The sequence below is a fragment of the Gymnodraco acuticeps genome, unplaced genomic scaffold, assembly GCF_902827175.1.
Source record: "Gymnodraco acuticeps unplaced genomic scaffold, fGymAcu1.1, whole genome shotgun sequence".
NCBI classification, from domain to species: Eukaryota; Metazoa; Chordata; class Actinopteri; order Perciformes; family Bathydraconidae; genus Gymnodraco; species Gymnodraco acuticeps.
In genome coordinates, this window is record NW_022991973.1 from 483,597 (window position 1) to 505,025 (window position 21,429).

The 21,429-nt window shown below is 41.1% G+C and overlaps 3 protein-coding genes across 3 annotated transcripts in view; all 3 read left to right on the forward strand.

The window, feature by feature from the left end:
• pard6gb (par-6 family cell polarity regulator gamma b) overlaps positions 1-9,136 on the forward strand; it is a 30,504-nt gene extending 21,368 nt beyond the window's left edge. The window contains exon 3 of the mRNA XM_034200955.1: positions 7,508-9,136. Within this exon, the coding sequence (XP_034056846.1) occupies positions 7,508-8,595 (1,088 nt within the window). The 3' untranslated portion in view covers positions 8,596-9,136. The remainder of the gene's footprint in view (positions 1-7,507) is intronic.
• A 2,599-nt stretch (positions 9,137-11,735) lies between these two features.
• On the forward strand, positions 11,736-17,941 carry bloc1s4 (biogenesis of lysosomal organelles complex-1, subunit 4, cappuccino). Its single transcript, XM_034200882.1, has 5 exons — positions 11,736-12,155; positions 15,875-15,946; positions 16,056-16,157; positions 16,629-16,757; positions 16,956-17,941. The coding sequence occupies exons 1-5, from the start codon at positions 11,820-11,822 to the stop codon at positions 17,052-17,054; spliced, it is 738 nt and encodes a 245-aa protein (XP_034056773.1). The 5' UTR covers positions 11,736-11,819; the 3' UTR covers positions 17,055-17,941.
• Positions 17,942-18,662: 721 nt separating this feature from the next.
• Positions 18,663-21,384, forward strand: LOC117536157 (nuclear transport factor 2-like). The gene is made up of 5 exons (XM_034200906.1): positions 18,663-18,777; positions 19,909-20,029; positions 20,190-20,261; positions 20,443-20,541; positions 21,073-21,384. The coding sequence occupies exons 2-5, from the start codon at positions 19,925-19,927 to the stop codon at positions 21,187-21,189; spliced, it is 393 nt and encodes a 130-aa protein (XP_034056797.1). The 5' UTR covers positions 18,663-18,777; positions 19,909-19,924; the 3' UTR covers positions 21,190-21,384.
• Positions 21,385-21,429: the final 45 nt, after the last annotated feature.

A 21,429-nucleotide genomic window follows, 5' to 3' on the forward strand; every position in this document is an offset into this window, starting at 1 on the left:
TGTCCATAATAACCACGTACGTTTATCGAGCTTCTCCAAATTCCATCCAGGCCCTGCCTCAACCACCCCTGCAAGAATGTGAAATATGTTTTTATGTTATAAAAAAAGGTTCTTCTTCATTCTGTCTGGAATCTTTTTCCATGTTAGTGTTAGCTGAACGTCTTGGCAGCTTCAGCCCCTAAACACACAGATAGACTTCCCGGCCGTCTCCAACGGGGGGAGAGAAGAAATGTCCAAGAATACTGATTGTTTTGGTTCATTCCTCACAGTTATATGTGTCTGTCTCATTGGAAATGGCTCCATGTGCGCTTTATACTGACAAACATGGGAACTTGACCTGGAAACTCAAAAATTAGAGGCGACATGCCTGTTTTAGTATCATCTGCATCTCATTTGAATGGTAATGGAATGCACTGGAGTGTCATGAAAAGCAGTTTTTCTGAACCCACGCTATCAGGAGAAGCATAGAAAAGCGCTCTGTATTTCATTAAATCAATCTTTTCTAATGCAAACAAAAAAATGCAAATGTGGATATAAGTGGGGGGTGTTTCAGTGGACAAACAAGCATACTCTACTCAATTGTACTAGGCTGACTCGTTTTGGCTTTGCTCTGTCATGTGCTGTTTCATCCCGTTCTACTTTATGCCACTTCCTGGTGGTTTCAAAAAGGGAGGAGCTTCCATCTCTGTCTGTCTGTGTGTGTGTTGTGTGTGTGTGTGTGTGTGTGTGTGTGTGTGTGTGTGTGTGTGTGTGTGTGTGTGTGTGTGTGTGTGTGTGTGTGTGTGTGTGTGTGTGTGTGTGTGTGTGTGTGTGTGTGTGTGTGTGTGTGTGTGTGTGTGTGTGTGTGTGTGTGTGTGTGGTGTGTGTGTGTGTGTGTGTGTGTGGTGTGTGTGTGTGTGTGTGTGTGTGTGTGTGTGTGTGTGTGTGTGTGTGTGTGTGTGTGTGTGTGTGTGTGTGTGTGTGTGTGTGTGTGTGTGTGTGTGTGTGTGTGTGTGTGTGTGTGTGTGTGTGTGTGTGTGTGTGTGTGTGTGTGTGTGTGTGTCCCAGGACTGAAGCCCACTGCCACAGCATCCAGTGACCTAATGCAAAAGGCAGCAGGGTCTAGCACTATTCACCAGTCTCTCTGTGTGCCTTGTCTCCTCCCCCCCCCCCTCTCCAGTGATTATGGTCTCTCCTGTCACTAAGCACTTTGTCACGCTTGGTTGAAAACCATGATGGGGGCAGGGGGGTTGTTGGGGTGCAGGAATGTCACTTGCATAGATGAACTGTAGCTGGATAATCTGTAGACAGAGCAACATGCTTTAAGTCATGGGCTGTAGTTGATCATATGGAAGTGAACTTGATTAAAAAAATCTAAATATGTAAACCTTCCTTTAAAACAACCCTGTTTTCTAATAATCTAATTTGTTTTTGAAATATGTATTATTGAAGTAGGAGATGCTCTTCCTGTAAAGCAGTCCAGTGTTATTTGTGTGGGTCTATATGGAGTACAACATTCATAACTTTGTTGTAATGAGTGTATATTTACCTGAAACTATTAATCAGTGTTTGCCATGTAGCACAACATTCATAACTTTGTTGTAATGAGTGTATATTTACCTGAAACTATTAATCAGTGTTTGCCATGTAGCACTGTCATGTTTATGGTAGCCTAAAATGGACAAACCAGACACTGGCTTTAGAGAAGTCCTTTATTGTTTTTACGCTACCTTAATGCCCACCGCTCATAAAGGCAAAGCAGTTTTCAGTTGGTCACAATCTACAGCTCTTACATCTATACAGTAAATATGACACGACGGCAGGCAGGCAGTTAGCTTAGACTAGCACAAAGACTGTAAAAAGCTGCCTTGGCTCTGTCCATAGTGCCTAGAGTACCTCTATAACCTCTATAAAGCAGTGGTTCAAAGCAATACAGTCTTCTTTGCATGTTGTAATTGGCTCTTTGAAGCAGTCTGAAAGGATTTTGTGTTTGTAAGTTCCTCAGCGGGGCCGCTAGTGTCGGGGTCATAACACCGAGTCAAAATATCATTAGCAGGGGGGGGGTCACACGCTGTTAGCAGGGTGTCGATGTTGTCGCCTTTACCCCAAGTCTCATATGCACATAAAAGGCTTTAGAAAGAGTAATAATGAACATTTTTAATATTAACAATATGTTGTTGTTTTTTTTACAGCTGCTTTGACAGTTACTCAGCCGATCAGAGCTGATAATGGGAGCTTTTTATAGAAATGGATACAGCATGTACTACATTTACTGCCCACTGAGCACAAAGATCTCCATTCATATAGATGAACATGTTCATATGCCGTGACACGCAGGGACTGTATTTACACATGCTATTACTGTACATACAACACTGGGAAAACATTACAAATGATGTCACTGGTTCCAACATACAAAAGTAGTTAACATAGCGTGCTAACTTTCACAAAGCCCTATGTGAAATATCACACATGAGGCTGGCCCCAAACACCTCCTCACATATTATTAGTCTGAACTTCTGTTGGTGATTGCTGTACCTCTGAGTGGAGCCAAAAACATACGAGTCATGTTGTGTTGTTGCAGATTCATGTAAAGCCAGTAGACGCACATCAAACAATGTCCCTGTTGACTAATTTCCTCATTCCATTTGTACGTTACGCACTATCCATTGCACAGCCATTACCAAAGCACGAGAAGAATTTGAAACCCTTTGTCAAAAATAAAAGTGTGTTTTTTCTTTCGGTTCATTTCCATCGTCTCTTCAGTCTCTGTTTACAGTCGAGTCAGGAGGGAGTGTAAGGAGACCTGCCAGGAACAAGTGTGCACAGAGGCCCTAATGGTTGATCATAAAACTCTTTAGATTCCTGTCTTTTATGGGAGCTGGTGGAAAAGCAGTAGGACTTTAAAGGGCCTTCTCTTCACAGCTTTGGTTAACTAGAGGTGGAACAAAGACTATTTCCCTCTTTTTTCCAGGAACAGCATGAGGCCGTCAAGCGGCAGCTACTGAGAGCCAGATGCAAACTACTAAATTGGCTGCTAATTGGTGTGTTTTTCCCCTTTTTTAAATGCGGTATTACAACAAAATATTTTGGGTTTTAGGATCAGTTAGTTAACTCTTGTAGAGCACCAATATGCCAGTGATGTGTCATATCAATACAAGCTTTAAATAACCCGATGCTTTCCATTTAAAGCAGCCAATGCTTGTCTTGAGAAGTCATGCAGATCTTCAACCTGTTTAAAGATATCTCCATTCCCGACTACTTTTTCCACCACATTCCTCGAGTGTCACATGCAGACTCATGCACACGCCCACACACGTCAGCAGAATGTAGGAAACACCCAGAAGCCGTCCTTCCACCTCTGACCTCTCTCCTGACCTTGTGTGGGCTAGAGTTTAAGCATTATATGGTTTTTAGCACCAGTATTCCTAAATTAAACTCCTTTATGATTAACTTATGCCAGTATTGAACGACTAAGTTCAGGTTTACACTGCTGAAAAACATGGCAAGTTTTGAAAAAATGTCACTGTCAGATTTTGACCTTCTTTCTTTATCCACCCAGCTGTGTCGGAGCTCTCATATTACCCTTACTGATGCTCTTTACCACAGATGTTAAATGTTGTTTAAGTGAATGAATGTTTTTTCCATGCCTGTCAGCATTTATCCTGACAGGGATTAGCTGTATTAGATCTGGTGGAATTCCCTGAAGTTTAAAGTTTAGGGTAAATGCAAACAGCTGGAGTGTGCATTCATGCTCGGGGCGTCCTTAAATTGTGCATAACATAACTCGTAAGTGATAAATTACATTTGATGACGAACAACTTTTTGGAAATATTGAGTAGCAGCTTATTGAAACACAAAGCTTTTCTGACGGGTTTGATCTGAGGTGCTGTTTAGCCTGCAGATGCCGGGCAGTGACTTTGATGAACGGGTTCACATTGGTTTACCCATCATGCTTCAGTGTAGCAGGGATTATGGTTGTCAAGAGTTGTAATGATAACCTTTGTGTGATCAGCTGGAAGGTGCTCACATAGTTCAGCCCTGTGTGTGTGTGTGTGTGTGTGTGTGTGTGTGTGTGTGTGTGTGTGTGTGTGTGTGTGTGTGTGTGTGTGTGTGTGTGTGTGTGTGTGTGTGTGTGTGTGTGTGTGTGTGTGTGTGTGTGTGTGTGTGTGTGTGTGTGTGTGTGTGTGTGTGTGTGTGTGTGTGTGTGTGTGTGTGTGTGTGTGTGTGTGTGTGTGTGTGTGTGTGTGTGTGTGTGTGTGTGTGTGTGTGTTATTTCATCCTCATTAGATTCTTTGAAATACTCAGTGATCTTTATGAGATTGGACTCTTATTTAAAACGTTATTTTTTTTGGCTGTAATTTAAAGAGCAGAGTAATTTTCTGGCATTATCCTATACTGCAATCACATTTACTTTAAACTACACAGTACGGTAGTGGAAGCACTTGCAAGTTTACTATGAAACGCGCACATAACATATACTGCAGTAGCAGAGAATATCATTTTTAGCTTTGTAATAACATTTCAGTTTGATGAATGTACTGGTCCTTAATATAATAACCCTGCAGACAGACATGGAAAGGCTTTGCTGCCACAGTCTGCTCCTATGACTCGACATCTTAATTTGTTTGGCATCTCCAAATAATGCAATCCCATGATGCTGCAGTGATTTGACTCAACAGGTTAAGTTACTGCAGCAGTCATAGTTGTGATGGAAGCCATTGTGCACTTAAGGGCTGCAAAAAACAATGATTGTTATGATCGATAAATCTGATTATCAAAGCAAAACAACATATTTTCACTTTTGACAAGCTGGGAACAGAAAATGTGCTCCATGATTAATCGATTAACAAAATTAATTGAGATTATTTTTCTATTGATGGAGTTTAATTGACTTTTTTTCTTCCATCTTGATGGAGGGTTCAAATGTAGTGTTTTTGATTTCCTGAAACTTAAATTGACTTCAGGGAATCTGCCATTATCCAGATGGGAACATGAAGAGGATACTTTAAGTGTTTTAGTCTGGTAAACCACTAACTAAACACAGTCGACTGTGTTTTAGTTGGTCTGCACCGGGCTTGTGCTAGTTTTTGCTCACTATGCTTCCCTTTTTAGTTGCTGGTTTCACTTAAATAAATAAGGGATAGATATGTATGTTTTGATATGTTATTGTTGTGGCTTACATAATGAAATAATGGACACCAGTGGGACAGAATTTAGACCAGACGCTTGTCAAATGGAGCTCTCCCAGTCAATTGTGATCAGTGTTATCAGATGCAACCCCTGCTTAGCTTAACTTCAATCGTTCCTCTTCAGCTATTACCCCGGGATGTGTCAAACACACCACGTCTTTGTATCTGTACGTTTCTTTAAACAAATGACGTGTACTTATGGGATTTTGCTGAGCAGCTGTGAGACATTACAAAGAGAAAGCATAATTATAGTTGTACACTTAGGATTTCTGACTGAAAGCTCGTCTGTCCTACTAAATGTACTGGTGAAGTGGTGTGCTGTGTGGTTTCAGACTGAAGTGAGGGTGTGGAGGGAGAAGGGTGTTGCACCATAGACCTATAATGAGACTCTGCAGTGGATCCCTCGTATATGGTTCTCATCAGGGAGACTTGCACTTGTGGCAGAAATTCCAGCCCTGTAGCACATGCTTTATCTGGATTTGATCAAATCAGCTTCTGCCATGACATGCCCAGAAAACTAAGAATACCATCCACTTGAAGTTTGATATTCAGAAGCTTCTTCTTAAAAAGGTTCATTTAAAAGCAGGGAAAGTTGATAAGATGAGGCTTTTACTTTATTTGTATAAACATCGTTTTTACTAGACAGTTGAGTTTGAGTCTGTGAGCACTTAAAGGCATTATTTCATGCTGTGCCAAGAGACGTCAATCTACATTCTCACTAACACTCATTTATCACTCTTATTTTTCCCCACTTTCGTCATCACCAATTCCCCATGTGTACTGTGGTTGATGACACCCACAAAAGCTTCTTCTTCTTCTCTCCTAAAGCGAGGGTGGTTTGCATCAGATTTCTGACTATCTTCTCTTTTATTTCTTAAGCTGTAGTAAAACATGCTGCTTAGTCAACATTCAGCTCAAGAGAAGCAAATGTGTATTAATGATGAGTCAGCTTTGCATAGGTAGGGAGTTGTATGGCTTGTGTCCAGGCTGCTCTGAGGCTGAGTGGGGGGGGGGGGGTGGCTGGCCAGCTGGCTCTGCTCAGAGACTCCACATTTGTTTCAGTTTTCACTCCTTCCACAGTGTACTTTGAACACAGGGCCAAAAATGTACTGCTCAACCATAACAATTTTAGAAAGCAGGTGTCCAAAACAGTAGGGCAACGATGACTCATCACTGCTGTTGCCATGGAAATGCAGGAGCCGATGATCCCGCCTGGGGAGCTTCACTTCCTGTCACATCAGGCTTTGCTGTGTCCAGATTTCCTGTCCGTCTGAGGAGAAGAGATTAGAGAGCAAACAAGTTTTTGTTCCCATCTTGGAGCACACAATGTATCATTTCTAACTATCTCACACTGTATTTTTATCAGAACAATACATCCATTTATACTTTCATGCTTCTTTTTTTTAACCTCAGTGTTTTTTATTGCAGAGCCTCAATCGTGCCTTCCTTATTTTTTCTAAAACTAGTACATGTTTGGCAGTGGCTATGTTGTTGTGAAGAAGCCAGTCCTCTGCGAGCATTTTTGTTGTTTTATTGATTGTTCTCAATCTCTGGTTGGAAACATGCTTTAGCTGAGACTAGCTCTGATCTTACCTGGCAACTCACTGTTTCCATACTGCTTTGTCTTACTAATTGAGATGAATGTTGACTTTTTGTATCTTTTGAGTTTAATGTTTGTTCTGAGGACAGTACATGTATGTGCCTGTGTGGTAATGCACTGTGAGTGTCCCTACAGCTGCTGCCTGGTAGCAGAAGGCTGGATCACCTCTGTCAGCACAGAGAGGAATGCTCTGCACACTCAGCGTTGTATACCAACATGCACGCTAAGAGAGCGAGTCCAAGTATTAGCTGCATGTGAATCCAGTTGCTCACATTTAATTTTTCATACATAGGTTGGACTATTTGTCAAATCGTTGCTTTATTCTTAACTCTCTTGTAGAATATACCAGCAAGCACTCAGGCCATGATAAGGGCTTCAGTTATAACAACTTTAATGTCGCACAATGGATTTAAAATCTGTATATAGTAAATGTTTACCAGGTCTTTTTCAGGCGGTTATGTTTTCATACTCCTGTGCATAGATTGATTAAAGGTTGTTAGGCAGTTGGTTTGATGTAAAGTTGAAGGCAAAGACTCATGAACAGGTTTTGTAGTTTGAGGATGGCAACTTTACAAATCCTGCTTTCGCAATATTTTTGTGGTGTATTAGTTTTCCCTTTTCCTTAATGCCTTAAGAATTAGGGGACAAAGAATTCATAGTTTTTAATGTGTTGCCTGCAGATTACCAAAGATAAACCCTAATGTCTAACCCGTTCTCTTTCCTTTATGTTTTACAGAAGAGATCGACTATGCCAGCTATGGTTCCAACACTTTAACCCGTAGGAAGAAACCAGTAGTTGCACTGCGCAACAATGACATCAACCGCAAGCGACCACACATCCGCATCGGCATGCCGCAGGACTTCCGGCCCGTCTCCTCCATCATTGATGTGGACATCCTACCTGAGTCTCACCGGCGTGTCCGACTGTATCGCCACGGCTCGGACAAACCCCTGGGCTTTTACATCAGAGATGGAACCAGCGTCCGGGTGACCCCCCACGGGCTGGAGAAAGTCCCCGGCATCTTCATATCTCGGCTGGTGCCTGGAGGGTTAGCGGAGAGCACCGGGCTGCTGGCGGTCAATGACGAGGTGCTGGAGGTGAACGGCATTGAAGTGACGGGAAAGTCCTTGGATCAGGTAACAGATATGATGATCGCCAACAGCCACAACCTGATCGTTACGGTCAAGCCAGTGAACCAGCGGAATAATGTGGTCCGCAGCAGCAGGATCTCAGGGAGTTCAGGGCAGTCGTCAGACAGCAGCGGGTCGACCGGTTACCCGAGTTTGTCAGTGGCCTCAGTGGGGATGATCTCCTCTGGAGCACATGGGTACCAGGACGACCTGGAGAGTGACGAAGATACGGATATTGTCATTGAGAACAGCATCAAGCGGCCGTCTCAAAGGTCCAATGCTTCGCTGGCGTCCAGTGTGTCTCGCACACATCAGCAGACACCAACGACAGCTTCGGGTCAAGCGGCACCTCCGAGCCCCCCCACACGTCCTTCATCGGTGGTCTCAACCGCCTCCTTCCACTCGCAGCCGAGCCTCAATGGGGGGTCGCAGCACCACCACCATCACCTCCACCACCAGAGCAGCCTCAGCTACCAGCTCCACAGAGACCTGAGCCTTCACCACAACCCGCACCAACAGGCCCAGCTCCGTCACCACCAAATACAGCCTGTGCATCACAGCAGCAACCCAGCCCTCCGCCACAGCAACGGCAGCCTGCACCAAATCCTCAGCTCCCTGAAAACGGACCCACGACACAGTCTCGCGCTGCCCAGAGGCGGAGTGGAGGAGGACGGCACCGTCATTACCCTATAATACTTAGAAACAAACACACACGGACAGAAAACATCCCAACTGCTCAGAGACTTAAACTGGAACACCAGGCCGGAAAAATATGAGCATGAGTGTGTTTTATCGGATACTAATTTTGTAACTTCCGTTTGTTTTTAAGACATAATTGATAATTGGATGTTACGCACCAGGAAACAAGGAAAATGTATTGTATATATTTCCTGTATTTTTTAAAGTTGTCTTTGTCTTACATCAAAACATGTGTATGTATGTGTGTCAGAAGCATCAGAACAAATAACTGTTTTTAGGCGAGTCCACTGTATACTAGAGTTCTGAATGTGCCTACAGCCTAATATCTTTTGTTAGTGACCACTTTTATTAAGATCCTTTTCATTCTTATTACTGGGACCAACTTGGGGTTGCTTATGGATGTTTTTAAAGAGTAAATCTATATTTCTTATATTCTGATAAATGCTGTTTAGATTATGTGTTTTTATAGTTCTTTTATGCATTGATGATTGTGATCAAATCCTTGTTTCTGTTCCAATAAATTATTCTAAGTCTGCTAACTAGAAATGTGATGTTTGTTTCCAAAGTTATCTTTATGGTTCTCATGCTTTACATACTGTCTTTTTAAAACTCGCTGATTCCTCCATTGTTTACTTTAATCTTCGTGGCAGCTGTTCGGCTTTTAGAATGTAATAATAATAATAATAATTCCTTACATTTATTATAGCGCTTTTCCAGATGCTCAAAGCGCTTTACAAATACACATTACACATATTTTTTATACATGCAATGGTCACTGTGGACAATACCCACAGGAGCAAGTTCAGGTGAAGTGTCTTGCCCAAGGACACAACGGCTTTACAGACGCAGCAGCGGTGGGGTTTCACCCCTTGATCTGATGATCATTGCAGAGCGCACTGCGCCACACCGTCCATCTTCACGCCTCGAAGTCATCGAGGCGCTTTTATAAGTACACATTGATATTATACATGTACTGTGGACATTACCCACAGGAGCAAATCCGGGTGAAGTGTCTTGCCCAAGGACACAATCTCTCTTATAGCCACTACTATTAAACTAGTGAAAATGTACATAATGTTTCATTTTAAATGTTTGGAGATGAAACTATAAATCTATTTCCACTTGATAATAGTATTTTAAGACTGCAAATAGTCAGTTCTATATAATGAAAAGAAGTAAAGGCCAAAAATACTTGAATTGAAAGTTGCGTCTTATTCTAACAAATTAGTTTGTGTGACTCATTTTTTAACTCAATTTTAAATCCTTAATATCATCACTTATTCACTTAGTTGTGGCCTAGTGTTGTAGGCTTGGTTGAAATAAAAATACAATGTCAGATGACCTGTGATATTTCCAGGTCATCTTGAAGAGGTTTAAGCTTCTTTTTTTTTTAATACCACTACTGGCAGTCAACAAAGTAGACAATCATGGCAGAGGCTGACATCCCATTTCTTTCAGTGCAGCATTTTCTACAGACGATGAATGCATAGCCAGTAAGAGGTATGACTTTCTTTTTTCCTGGTATTAATGGAAGTGTTAATACTGTTTTGTAGCTGCATTAATTTCATGAACATAGTTTAACCTCGTGGCCAACAGCAAACTAGGTAAAACCACACTGATTGCTGATAATATGACTATTCAAAGATGATAAACAATTAACAACCCTTTCATGGTCGATGTTACCTCCTTCCCATTATGTCATTTAGAAGTTTATTAAAAGCCCATGCCTGTTGTAGGCTGTTGTTAGGTTGGGTAAGAAACACAGGTCTAGTTCATCACAAAATAATTTGCTCTAGACATCACATGGTGCCGCACTATCTGAAGGTTGACTTTATTATTTCAGACACAACAACTGTGAATGTTCAACAAAAAATACCTCGGCTTTGTCCGAGGTCAACGGCCTTCCAGCAGGAGCAAACTACTTTCACCTCTCTGCTAATGAATGTTTGTCTGCTTTGTTTACTCGACATGCCACACTGCTCAAACAGCTAATAGATCATTGACACCCGACTGGTGGTTTGCTTTGGCTGTATTCTGCACCACCAATCGGCAGTAGATTGGAGTGTATTTGTAGACACCGAAATCCCCAATCTCAATCTTTAATTCTGACTTTCCATCACGGGTGACCAGCATAGTAAGTATGTTTATATTTGCAAAAGATATGCACATAAAGTAAGTCCTTGATGTGAAAATAGTTTTAACACTGATGTGTGACACAACTATGCTCCTCACATGGGACACAGATGCTTAGCTGGCAATTTTGAGACTCAAGTGTACACTGATTAACGCTGACAAAGTCATGTTAAAGTTTAAATTAACAACTGCACATCTGAAATAGTTATTCTAAATGTGATGTGCTCTAAGGAGAAAACTTTAATGACATCCATCAGATTATTTGTACTAGCCATATGTAAATGTATATTTAATATTGAGTGGGATCCATTGCAGAATGCAAACTAACTTATTTGAGAGCTCATCAACTACTAAAATTAGAAAATGTTGAAATGTGTAATAAACCTTAACCAATGACATACCTCTGCATCAGTTCATTGCCATGCAAAAATTCCGGCTGCCATCTGCTGGCCGACATTGCAATGACATGAGTCATGACATGTCCTGAAATGTACAATAAGAGCAATGAACAAAAGTGCAAGAAAATAATAATATTTTCTGCATTATCCAACCGATAAGGCTTTGCTTTTAGACCATTTTTGATGATACAAACCAATGTCTAAGATATGTAAGTCACGTTGGATGAATACAGTATATCTTTAAAGCATTAATACTGTGTATTAGTTGTAGTAGCAGTTTCTCATATACAGAAATTAGTTGTACTACAGGAATAATGTACTGCTCTTATAGAAACATTACATTATATTTATGGATTTCAATCAAATAAATGTTTTTTTTATCCTTCACTATGATGATATAGTAGCCTTCATTTCGGGTAAAATTATACAGAAAATATTTGTGGTTCTAACTCATTTTACATAGCCTATCATAACAGATATTACTGTTGTACAAATAAAGTAAAAAAGGTGATCTGTTGTTTATAATTGAATGTGATAAAGTTGGACTAAAGGTAAATGCCTGAAGTTTGAACCTCGCAACACTGTTCTGACCCTTACGAGCCACCGTAGGCTGTTCGACACACGTGATTTAGTCAGTTGACAAGGCAAAACGGCAAAATACGGCAGTAGCTCAGAAAGACAGCCGATATGGACCTTCATCGGGTGGACAGGGTGGGCCTGCTGTCTCCCCTGGAGGAGTCCAGCGCTGAGATCAGCAGAGACAGCGGCATCGTCTCACAAAGTGCGAGCAGTCTGTCCATGGTGAGCGAAATCCTCAGCAGCGGCACCGTGTCGCAGAGCCCCAGCTTTGGCGCAGCAGCCAATGTTATCTCTCTGAGCCCCAGCCCCAGCCTCAACGAAGCGGCGGAGCCCGGGACCCCCGAGCAGCGGACCCCCGAGGAGCGGTCCCCGGAGCAGGACGAGGAACTGAGACACACCGCCCTCAGCTACTCCTCCTACATCAAGGCGACAGCTGGAAAAGAGGTTTGTGCTCAGAGCCGCCAGTTTATATAAAACAATGTGACTACTAGCTAAGTTAACGTTAGCTGTTTGTGTATAAAGTACTGTATCGCATACTGCAGTATTATTACTTGGCTTCACAACCACTAACGAGCAAGCAGTTCTGCCAATCGATGTGGTTACTAAGCGACACTTAAGTAGTGATATGATTGGTTTGCTGTCACTTGTTCGTGTCTGCCATAACAGCCCCTGTGAGGTGGAGGTATTTCATGGCAGAGATGGTACACAGTTCTATCTGAGCCAGACTGTAGTGGCTATGTAGTAGCAAGTCAAGTTCTTAGTCAAAACTGTAAAGCCCAAGTCCTAATATTTATATGCTGGAGTCTAAAACAAGTCATTATGGCCCCTAAACGTGCTGTATGCAGAGGTGTAACAAATAGCTCAGTGTAGAAATACTATAGAACTTTAGCAATTATTATTATAGTAAATTATATATATATATTAAAGGGCTTTAAACGCCATGAAGTTCGGTACTACTCAGTGTGTGCAGACTGTTAATGAACAGTATAATGCTTTCTGTAGCTCTGGAGAAAGCTTTCAAAAGTAAAGGACTTTTTACAGTTGGATTACTGCATGTTTCCTGGTTGATGTTTTCCTCCTGTCAAAAGAATGACATTGGTTGCTATCAGATTGATTGAAGTATGTCTTTTGTCAGGAAAATTAAGATTGGATTGACCCTACATAGCTGTGTAACGGCATGAAAAAAATATATCTTTCTCAAGATCTTATTACAAGTCAAAAGTCTAAAGACCAAGAAAAGTTACGAGTAATTGGTCATTCCTTACTCAAGACTGACCTGCTTGAGTCCAAGTCATGTGACCCTACATTCAAATAAAACTGCTCATTAAGATGTACTATGACAGACATAAAGGTTGAACTGACAGTCAATTCATAACAATATCAACACCAGGATCAGCTTAAACAGATAGTTGTATATATTTGTAGGAACTCTATCTATTTTCTTATGATGGTCGACTGACCAAAATGTTGTCATCCAGAGAGGACACTAACTGAAACATTAACTGAAAATGTGTGAGCTAGCTTCTTGCTCTGTAAGACGACAAAGAGCCCTGTGATTCAGCCCTGTGATTCAGCCCTGTAGGCATGCTCACTCAATTTAAGGGCAATTGATTGAATTCAAGCTTTAACTGGTGTGTGGGATTGATAATAAAGTGCACAGAAACAGTCTCTTAAGCCCCAGGCTGGCTCAGTTTCATTGGATGTAATTTCAGTTACCTTAATAATAATAATAATAATAATGGGTTCCATTTATAAAGCACCTCATATTTGACTCCAAATCCCGAAGTGCTACAAGTGGTGAGCATGAACAGTATAAATAAACATTACACAACACGGTAGAATTAATAAAAAGCAATACAAAAATAAAAGGGTGATAAAAAGGTCTAGGCAAAGGCTCTTTTGAAGAGATGGGTTTTGAGGCCTTTTTTAAAAGCCTCCACGGTCTGTGGTGCTCTCATTTGGTCGGGGAGAGCATTCCACAGACTGGGAGCAGCCGAGCAGAAGGCCCGGTCTCCCATAGTACGGAGCTTAGTCCTGGGGGGTTTGAGGAAGTTGGAGTTGCTGGAGCGGGTGGTCCGCAAGGAGGTATGGGGGGTGAGGAGTTCCTTGAGGTAGGGAGGGGCAGTTCCATGGACACACTGGTGGGTGAGGACGGAGACCTTGAAATCGATCCTCAGTTCCACGGGTAGCCAGTGTAGTGCTTTAAGGATGGGGGTGATGTGATCATATTTGCTTACCCTCATCAGGATCCTAGCAGCGCTGTTCTGAATGTATGGGAGCTTCTGGATGCTTTTGTTAGGGATCCCGATGAGGAGTGCATTGCAGTAGTCCAGCCTGGAGGAGACAAAGGCATGGACCAGCTTTTCGGCGTCAGATAGAGTGAGTGTGGGGCGGAGTTTGGCGATGTTCCTGAGGTGATAAAAGGAGTTCTTACACAGCTGTTTAATGTGGGCCTCAAAGGTCAGATGGGCGTCCATTTTAACACCCAGGTTGGTGACTATTGAGGAGAGGGTAATGTCCTGGCCGGAGAAGGTGATGGTGGTGATGGTGGATGACCGAACCTGGTGTGGGGTGCCAACTATAATGGCTTCGGTTTGATTGATTAATTGAAAAGTTTATTAACAGCTTGTATATTGGGTACAGTACAGTACAGCTCAAACATACAATTGTTAAGGGGATGCAGACCAGAGAAAGACTTTCGTCTTGTTTACATCAGGGTCCCCCATTTCCAATTCATCATGTCATTTAAGACATATAAGACATATTTGACATACAGATGGCTTATTTACAATTTACATACAGGTGGTTTTTTACATACAGATTACTTATTTACAATTTTCATTTTAGATTTCATTCTAGGTCTTGGAGCTGTTGAGTTTCAGGAAGTTTTGCTTCATCCATGCCTGTATCTCCTCCAGGCAGGCAGTGAGTGTGGGTGAAGGCAGGGCTGCAGAGGAGGTAGGGTTGATCCTGAGGTACAGTTGGGTGTCATCAGCGTAGCAATGGAATGATACTCCATGTCGGCTGATGATAGAGCCAAGGGGGAGCATGTAGAGTGTGAAGAGGGTGGGGCCGAGAACTGATCCTTGAGGGACACCACAGGTGACGTTGTGGATACCCGACTCTGCCTCGCCCAAGGAGACGTACTCTGTTCTCCCGGTGAGGTATGATCTGAACCAGTCAAGGGGAGAGTCAGAGAGTCCGATGGTGGAGTGCAGACGATGGAGGAGGATGCCGTGATCGACGGTGTCGAAAGCTGCAGTGAGATCGAGGAGGATGAGGAGAGAGGGAGAGCCAGCATCAGCCGTCATCAGCAGGTCGTTGGTGACCCTGACCAGGGCAGTTTCTGTGCTGTGGCCTGAGCAGAAACCAGACTGGAACTTCTCAAATAGGTTATTGGAGTTTAGGTGGTACTGGAGCTGAGCAGCAACTAGTTTTTCCAGCACCTTTGATAGAAAAGGAAGGTTGGAAATGGGTCTGTAGTTGGCCAGGCCTTCCGGGTCAAGGGAGGGTTTTTTGAGACGAGGTTTGATGACAGCGGTTTTTAGGGCAGAGGGGACATGGCCAGCCTGGAGTGAGAGGTTTACGATCTTAGTGATCATGGGGCTCATGGTACAGATGTACGATTTTACAAGAGCTGACGGAAGGAGGTCCAGGACACAGGTGGAGGGCTTCATCCTCCTAACGATGCCCTCAACCTCTCGCTGAGAGATGTCCGTGAAACAGCGAAGAGGCTGGGTTGTCCCAGGCTGTGGGTCAGCAGTTGTAACTGGAGGTGCAGAGGGGCTAGAGAGGAGGGAGCGGATAGTATCAACTTTGTTAGTGAAGAAGGCGGCAAAGTTGCTACACTGCTTCTCAGTGGAGTCGGAGTGTAGAGGACTTTGGGGTTTGAGGAGGTGGTTTATGGTGGAGAAGAGTTGCTTGGAGTTTCCAGTACTGTTGTTGATGAGGGAGGAGTAGTACTGGGACCGTGCATCTCTGAGGGACTGTGCGTAGGCCTTCTGGTGTTCACGATAGTCTAACCGGTGAACAGTGAGTCCTGAGGCCTTGAGCCGCCGCTCAAGGACACGCCCAGCTGTCTTCATTCTCCGCAGTTCGCCGGTGTACCATGTTTTGTTTCTAGATAGTTTGTGCAGATTTTCAGATGTTTCTTTCCCCTCTAGATCCTGTGCTTGGACAAGAGCTTGGAAGAAATGCTGACAAGAGTGGATGAGTTTGTTGGAATGCTAGATATGGTAAGCTATGACACTGAAACAACTTATGAATGCACTGTATCATATTTTTATTCTCATTGAATAAAATGCATATTTGTTTCTCTTATTCTTTTGGGGGGTTTTAAACTAGATCCGTAACGATACCTCCCAGATAGTAAATGAAAACCTACCTCAAATCCAGCAGAAGTCGGATGAAATGAGACAAATATACAGAAGAATTGATAAGCTGGAGGTGAGTGATCCTTTTGATTACACAATATTCAACGTCAGGGTTGACGACTTAAATAATACAACACAAATAGTTGTATTGGCAATGGGCCATGAAACTTGTGATGTAATGTGTAGTGAACAGGATTTGTACAGTATGCAATGTTTTATTCATTATTAACCAAACAAAATATCCTCTTCCCAAGAGGAACAACATCAAAACATATTGTGAACAAGAACATCCTCATTGGCTGGTTGTTTCCTCTTCCAATAATGGAAGTAAACACCGGTCTAGGAGCGCTGTTACTGTTTTAAAATGCTTATAACCTACCAAGCAACTAATGGGAATACAAACCTGCATCAATAAGCAAAAAGCTGCAAGGCTTGTGAGACTTTTAGCTTTATTTAATTGTTTAAGTGTTTTGAATTTCCTTGGTCTCAAACAGTGTGAATAGATCTCAATTTTATCTGGTTTTTGCTTTTGGAATGGCTGCAGGCCTTTGTAAAGATGGTGGGAGCCAATGTCAACGAGATGGAGGATCAGGTCACGCTGGCAGAGGGAGAACTAGGAACGCTACCCGGTGCTTTCAAGAAGATCTTTCGCAGTGTCCCAGGCTTCTTAAATGTGCGTTTTGTATGCTCAGTACCTATAAATGTTATGTTTGTTTACATACTAACTGTCATGTAAAAACCAGTAAACGGTTTGGTGTGAAACAGATAGTTTTCCAATAAACATCAAGAATATTGTCCAGCCATTTTTGTGACAATACTCCTGGCAGAAGTTTTATATTAAATAATTCCTTTTGTGTCCTTTTAATCACAGAAACCGACCAGCCCAAGAAGAACAGCACCACATCAGCGTCAAGAAATCCCCAGCGTGTTCCGGACAGACGATTATTTCACATCACAGCCAGAGCAGTGACATGCGAGAACATTGAACACAACACTTGGTTCTAACCTCAGAGGCCTGTTGGGTGAAGACTGTAGAGACTACTTTTACTGCCATCCATTGCAAAGGAGCTATTGGTGCATGGGCCTCGACAAAGCAATAGTAGCCTTTCTGAACAAGTCACTGGAAGTCAAGTGCGGGAAGACATTCTGCATTTTTTGAGTGTCATTTTCCTGGCAGCAACAAGCACTGAACTGTAGCAAAATGTTTTTAAAAGTGCCTAAATGGGTCTTATCTCTGTCACGCTTGTTTTCTCCATTTATGTGGAAAACAATGTCAGATGTTTGATTTGATTTGAAGTCAGGAGGACTAAGGAATCCCCCTTGCCAATAGGACACTGTAACCAAGGTACAATTGGAGGAACTGTAAAGATCTTAAAATGTATTACAAAAAGAATTAACCCAGCTTTTTTATAAATAACATTCCTGTTGTGTTTGTAAAGAAGACCTGCACGCTGTTATGAATTCATCTGTATTTCTAATGTCTCATCACTCTCTCCGACGCAATATGGATCTCCTCTAGTAAAGCATTTAATGTCTTTCATTTCAGGAAAATTACATTATTGATAGCCTGACTGTATGGCTATGTGGGACATTTGCCTAAATGATATTGGGCTATATCTTTGATAGCACCTTTTAAAATAAAGCACACTTTAGATGATTGGTTAGTTCGTAGTTCATGTGATTCAGTTTTGTAACTTTAACTGGAGAAAGCTTTAATCTCGTCCTTGGGAGACAACTGTACCTAAGAGATGTGACGTAAACCTTACCCATCCAACAATCAATGGCTAAAGCTATGGTTTATTATTTGATTAATTGTTTGCTTAATTGTTTGCCAAAAATAAAGACGTTTCATTTACAGGTTGATCTTGTTTTTTTTAAATAATTATTAAAGATTTGCTGTCCTGTTTTATGGCCCATTATTTTTGTTTTCCTTAAACCTACAACAGCTAAATGGAGTAACTGCGCTAACATTGAAACTGAGAAGGCTTCAAAGTGTTTTGACTGTCCTCCTGCCAAATGTATTATAGGAAGAAGGAGGTAATATGCTTATTACTTAAGTTTTCATAAAGTTATTGTTGCATAACAACATGATTAATGAATTGAGCTATGACTCCAAAAAGGCAGTACAACTGAAGTTACTTCATTCCGCCTTTATAATACCTTCAACAACTGTATAGGTTTTGCCAATTACAGTACTCAATTTTTATTTCACAGTGTCTGTTTTAAAATAAGTAACATAATCTTAAACAACTGAAATGTATAAATTAAATAATGTCAGCTCATCGCCACTAAAAAGATGATTCTTTGAGCCCTGAGTTTAGTTTTTCAGACAACGCCTCCATTTAGCCTGATTAATAATCCCGCCTTCATACTAGGGTTGACTCTGAATTGTGGACTGTATTTGCTCTGAGCGTGTCATTTACATCTTCCATATGATTGACAGGACTAGAGTCCAACCATTTGTACTACAGTAGCCTATTCATAATCATAAATACATACATGGTTGAAGGTGGTACGGAGTCGGGGAGAATGAGCTCCTGACAGGCTAAACACAGGGCAGGACTATTTCAACGTTATTAGCCCTTATTGGTCAGTTGTAAGTGACGTCATCGGTTTGTCATAACTCTGAGGAAGCGGGAACCTCCATCGTTATTGCCTGGATCTCCATGCTGGCTCGCCCACCGATCGAAAAAGTAAGCTAAAACTTTTGGACACGGTAAAGTGTTGTTTTTGAGTCTAATGTTACCAAACAACAGCTTCCCCAGTTGTAGTAACACGGTGTTGTTGAGACGAATATAACAGCGAGACCACATTAACTGAATCGGTTCCGAGAAAAGTAAATCTTTGTGCTAACGTTAGCTATAACTTTACGCTTTTGAATGGCTTATGGCCGTGACACTTTCTGTAGCTAACCCCCAGGCTAGCCCAGTGCTTTCTGATGGACCTGATTCTGTTTTTAATCTTTATTGAGACTCGTTTCATATTATTTTTTTAAATGATGCGGCTTTGTCCAGGCGTTACACATAGAGATAATGACAACAACGTATTGCATGACTAGCAACCTTCACACAACAAGTCAGCATTACAATTTTGAATTGTTGGTTTTGTCACGGTTTTAATCTGTTTTATCGTTGCAACACAGGGAACACTGACATCAAACACATTGTAAAGGAAGTTTTCCAGCTGTTAATTCGTGGCCAAATTAACCAGCTCCAGAGACGTAAATATACATAATTATGCGTGGTCTGAATTAATTTCACTCAGAGACCACCTTCACAAATCACCTTTTACCACAACTCTCAAAGTGTTCCCCATATCAATACAAAGCATATGTGGGGAGAATGTTCCCATAGTGAAAGTGTCAACATACTATGTTGACAAATGTCTTCTCCTACCTGTCCAGTAACCATTACATTTAGTAGTAGAGTGCTCAATGTAGGGCAACCTGTCGTAGGATAAAGGTGTAAAAAGCTTTGGATTGAGATTTTAATTTCCTTTTTACAACATCAGATTGAGTTTTTCTCTATCATGAGTCAAGTTGTTATAACTGTGTAACTAATTGAGTGATTGGCATTTCTATCTAGGTTAGAATCCTTGGAGTACTATTTGTACATGTTAAAAGCAAGCAATACAAAGTGTTTATTTAATGTGACCATGCCTGATTATTATGGTGTTGTTTTTACATGTATGTATTGTTCAAATAACTGGAATGACCAGAACATTTCTATGCTAGAACATATATTTGTGGAGTGTCATCAGTAAACAGCCATTATTTGACTGCAGCTTTGACTGACTGCTAATAACAATACTTTTTGATTTTACAGATCCAAAGCTTCACAGATGGCTTGCGAAAAGGAAATATGGCAAAAGATTGGGGAGGGCTTTGTCCAAGAATATTACAACCAGTTTGACAATACCAACAGGACAGGACTGGGTAACCTTTATGTAAGTTTGTTCATTCTCAATTAAATGATTGCCTGTATTATGGATAATATCAACACTTATAAACCAAATATCCACTAACGTTACATTCATAGTTGAAGTTACTGTTGTAAATACTGTGATTCGTGGTCAAATAAACATTATGTGATTGTAATTTCCTCAGGCTCCTGATTCCTGTTTGACATGGGAGGGTTCACCTTTTCAAGGGAGAGAAGCTATCTCTGGCAAATTAGCAGTAAGTGCTTATTTTTCATTAATTCATACAAACGTTTAAAAAGTAGCCTTTCCTGACATGTTATAAGTATCAGAAATGAGGAGCAAAACAGTTTCCAGACTGGAAACTTCATATCAAAGCATCCCTTTTTTGTTTTTGTTATTGTACACTATTAATAAATGCTATTGTTCCCCATTTACAGAACCTGCCTTTCAAGCGTATTAAACACATTATCACAGAACAAGACTTCCAACCCACGGTAGACAGTTGTATCCTGATCATGGTGTTTGGACAGTTGCAGGTAAGCGTGAACATTTTTGTAGATAACCTTGGGTCTGCATATGTTTAAAAAAGTAAGATGTAGACAATCTCTTGTCTGAAACAGAGCAATGCGCTGTGGAAACACTTGCAGTAATTTCCTTCTAATATATATTACTAAAATAGGCTATATAAATATAGTTGTATTTAATATACATTTCTCTAGTGTTGTTGTTGTTTTGTCTTTTGATCTGATGATGAACAAATTATGAGTTTTTTGTAGTTTACATATAATGCATATTTCGCCAAAGGATAATTTAAGTTGTAATTATGCTTCTAGATATATATATATATATATATATAAATAACATTTTGTTGATTGACCTGCTACATCTGATTGCCTTTGCTACTATAGTCCAAACAACTGTGTTAATTTACAAAAACATAACATTGAATATTTCATGTATGGTTACAGAAAAGATCTTGTGTGATGTGTATAATACATTTCTGCTTCGGTAGAAATTGGAGTATAATTGTTGTGCTCACAAATACTTCTCAACTGCTTTTGTAACAGGTAGATGATGATCCACCAATGGCCTTTCATCAAGTGTTTATGCTGAAGTGCCAAAACGGCGCATGGGCGTGCACAAATGATGTGTTCAGGTTGGGGATTCACAACATACCGGTGTAGCGATCTGGATTTGTTGGTTCACACACATTGATATCCAGCTCAGAGTTCATTTAATAGTCATGCTGTCATTCCAAACACAAAGGAAAATATGAAAAATTCCTCCACATACTCACATCATCAAACGGCATGCTATTTGTTAAAGATTTCATTTTTAAATTGCATTCCTTTTCAATTAAAGAATTTATCATTCTGAAAGACTGACTGATTTGTTTTCTTGTTCTACTTGTTTTTGCAAATGAG

Excerpts from the sequence above, each read along its gene's own strand:
- bloc1s4 (XM_034200882.1), top strand. The coding sequence starts at position 11,820 with ATGGACCTTCATCGGGTGGACAGGGTGGGCCTGCTGTCTCCCCTGGAG. Across the intron at positions 15,947-16,055 it reads TTGTTGGAATGCTAGATATG|ATCCGTAACGATACCTCCCA; the intron begins GTAAGCTATGAC and ends GTTTTAAACTAG. Across the intron at positions 16,158-16,628 it reads GAAGAATTGATAAGCTGGAG|GCCTTTGTAAAGATGGTGGG; the intron begins GTGAGTGATCCT and ends GAATGGCTGCAG.
- LOC117536157 (XM_034200906.1), top strand. The coding sequence starts at position 19,925 with ATGGCTTGCGAAAAGGAAATATGGCAAAAGATTGGGGAGGGCTTTGTC. Across the intron at positions 20,030-20,189 it reads CAGGACTGGGTAACCTTTAT|GCTCCTGATTCCTGTTTGAC; the intron begins GTAAGTTTGTTC and ends TAATTTCCTCAG. Across the intron at positions 20,262-20,442 it reads CTATCTCTGGCAAATTAGCA|AACCTGCCTTTCAAGCGTAT; the intron begins GTAAGTGCTTAT and ends CCCCATTTACAG.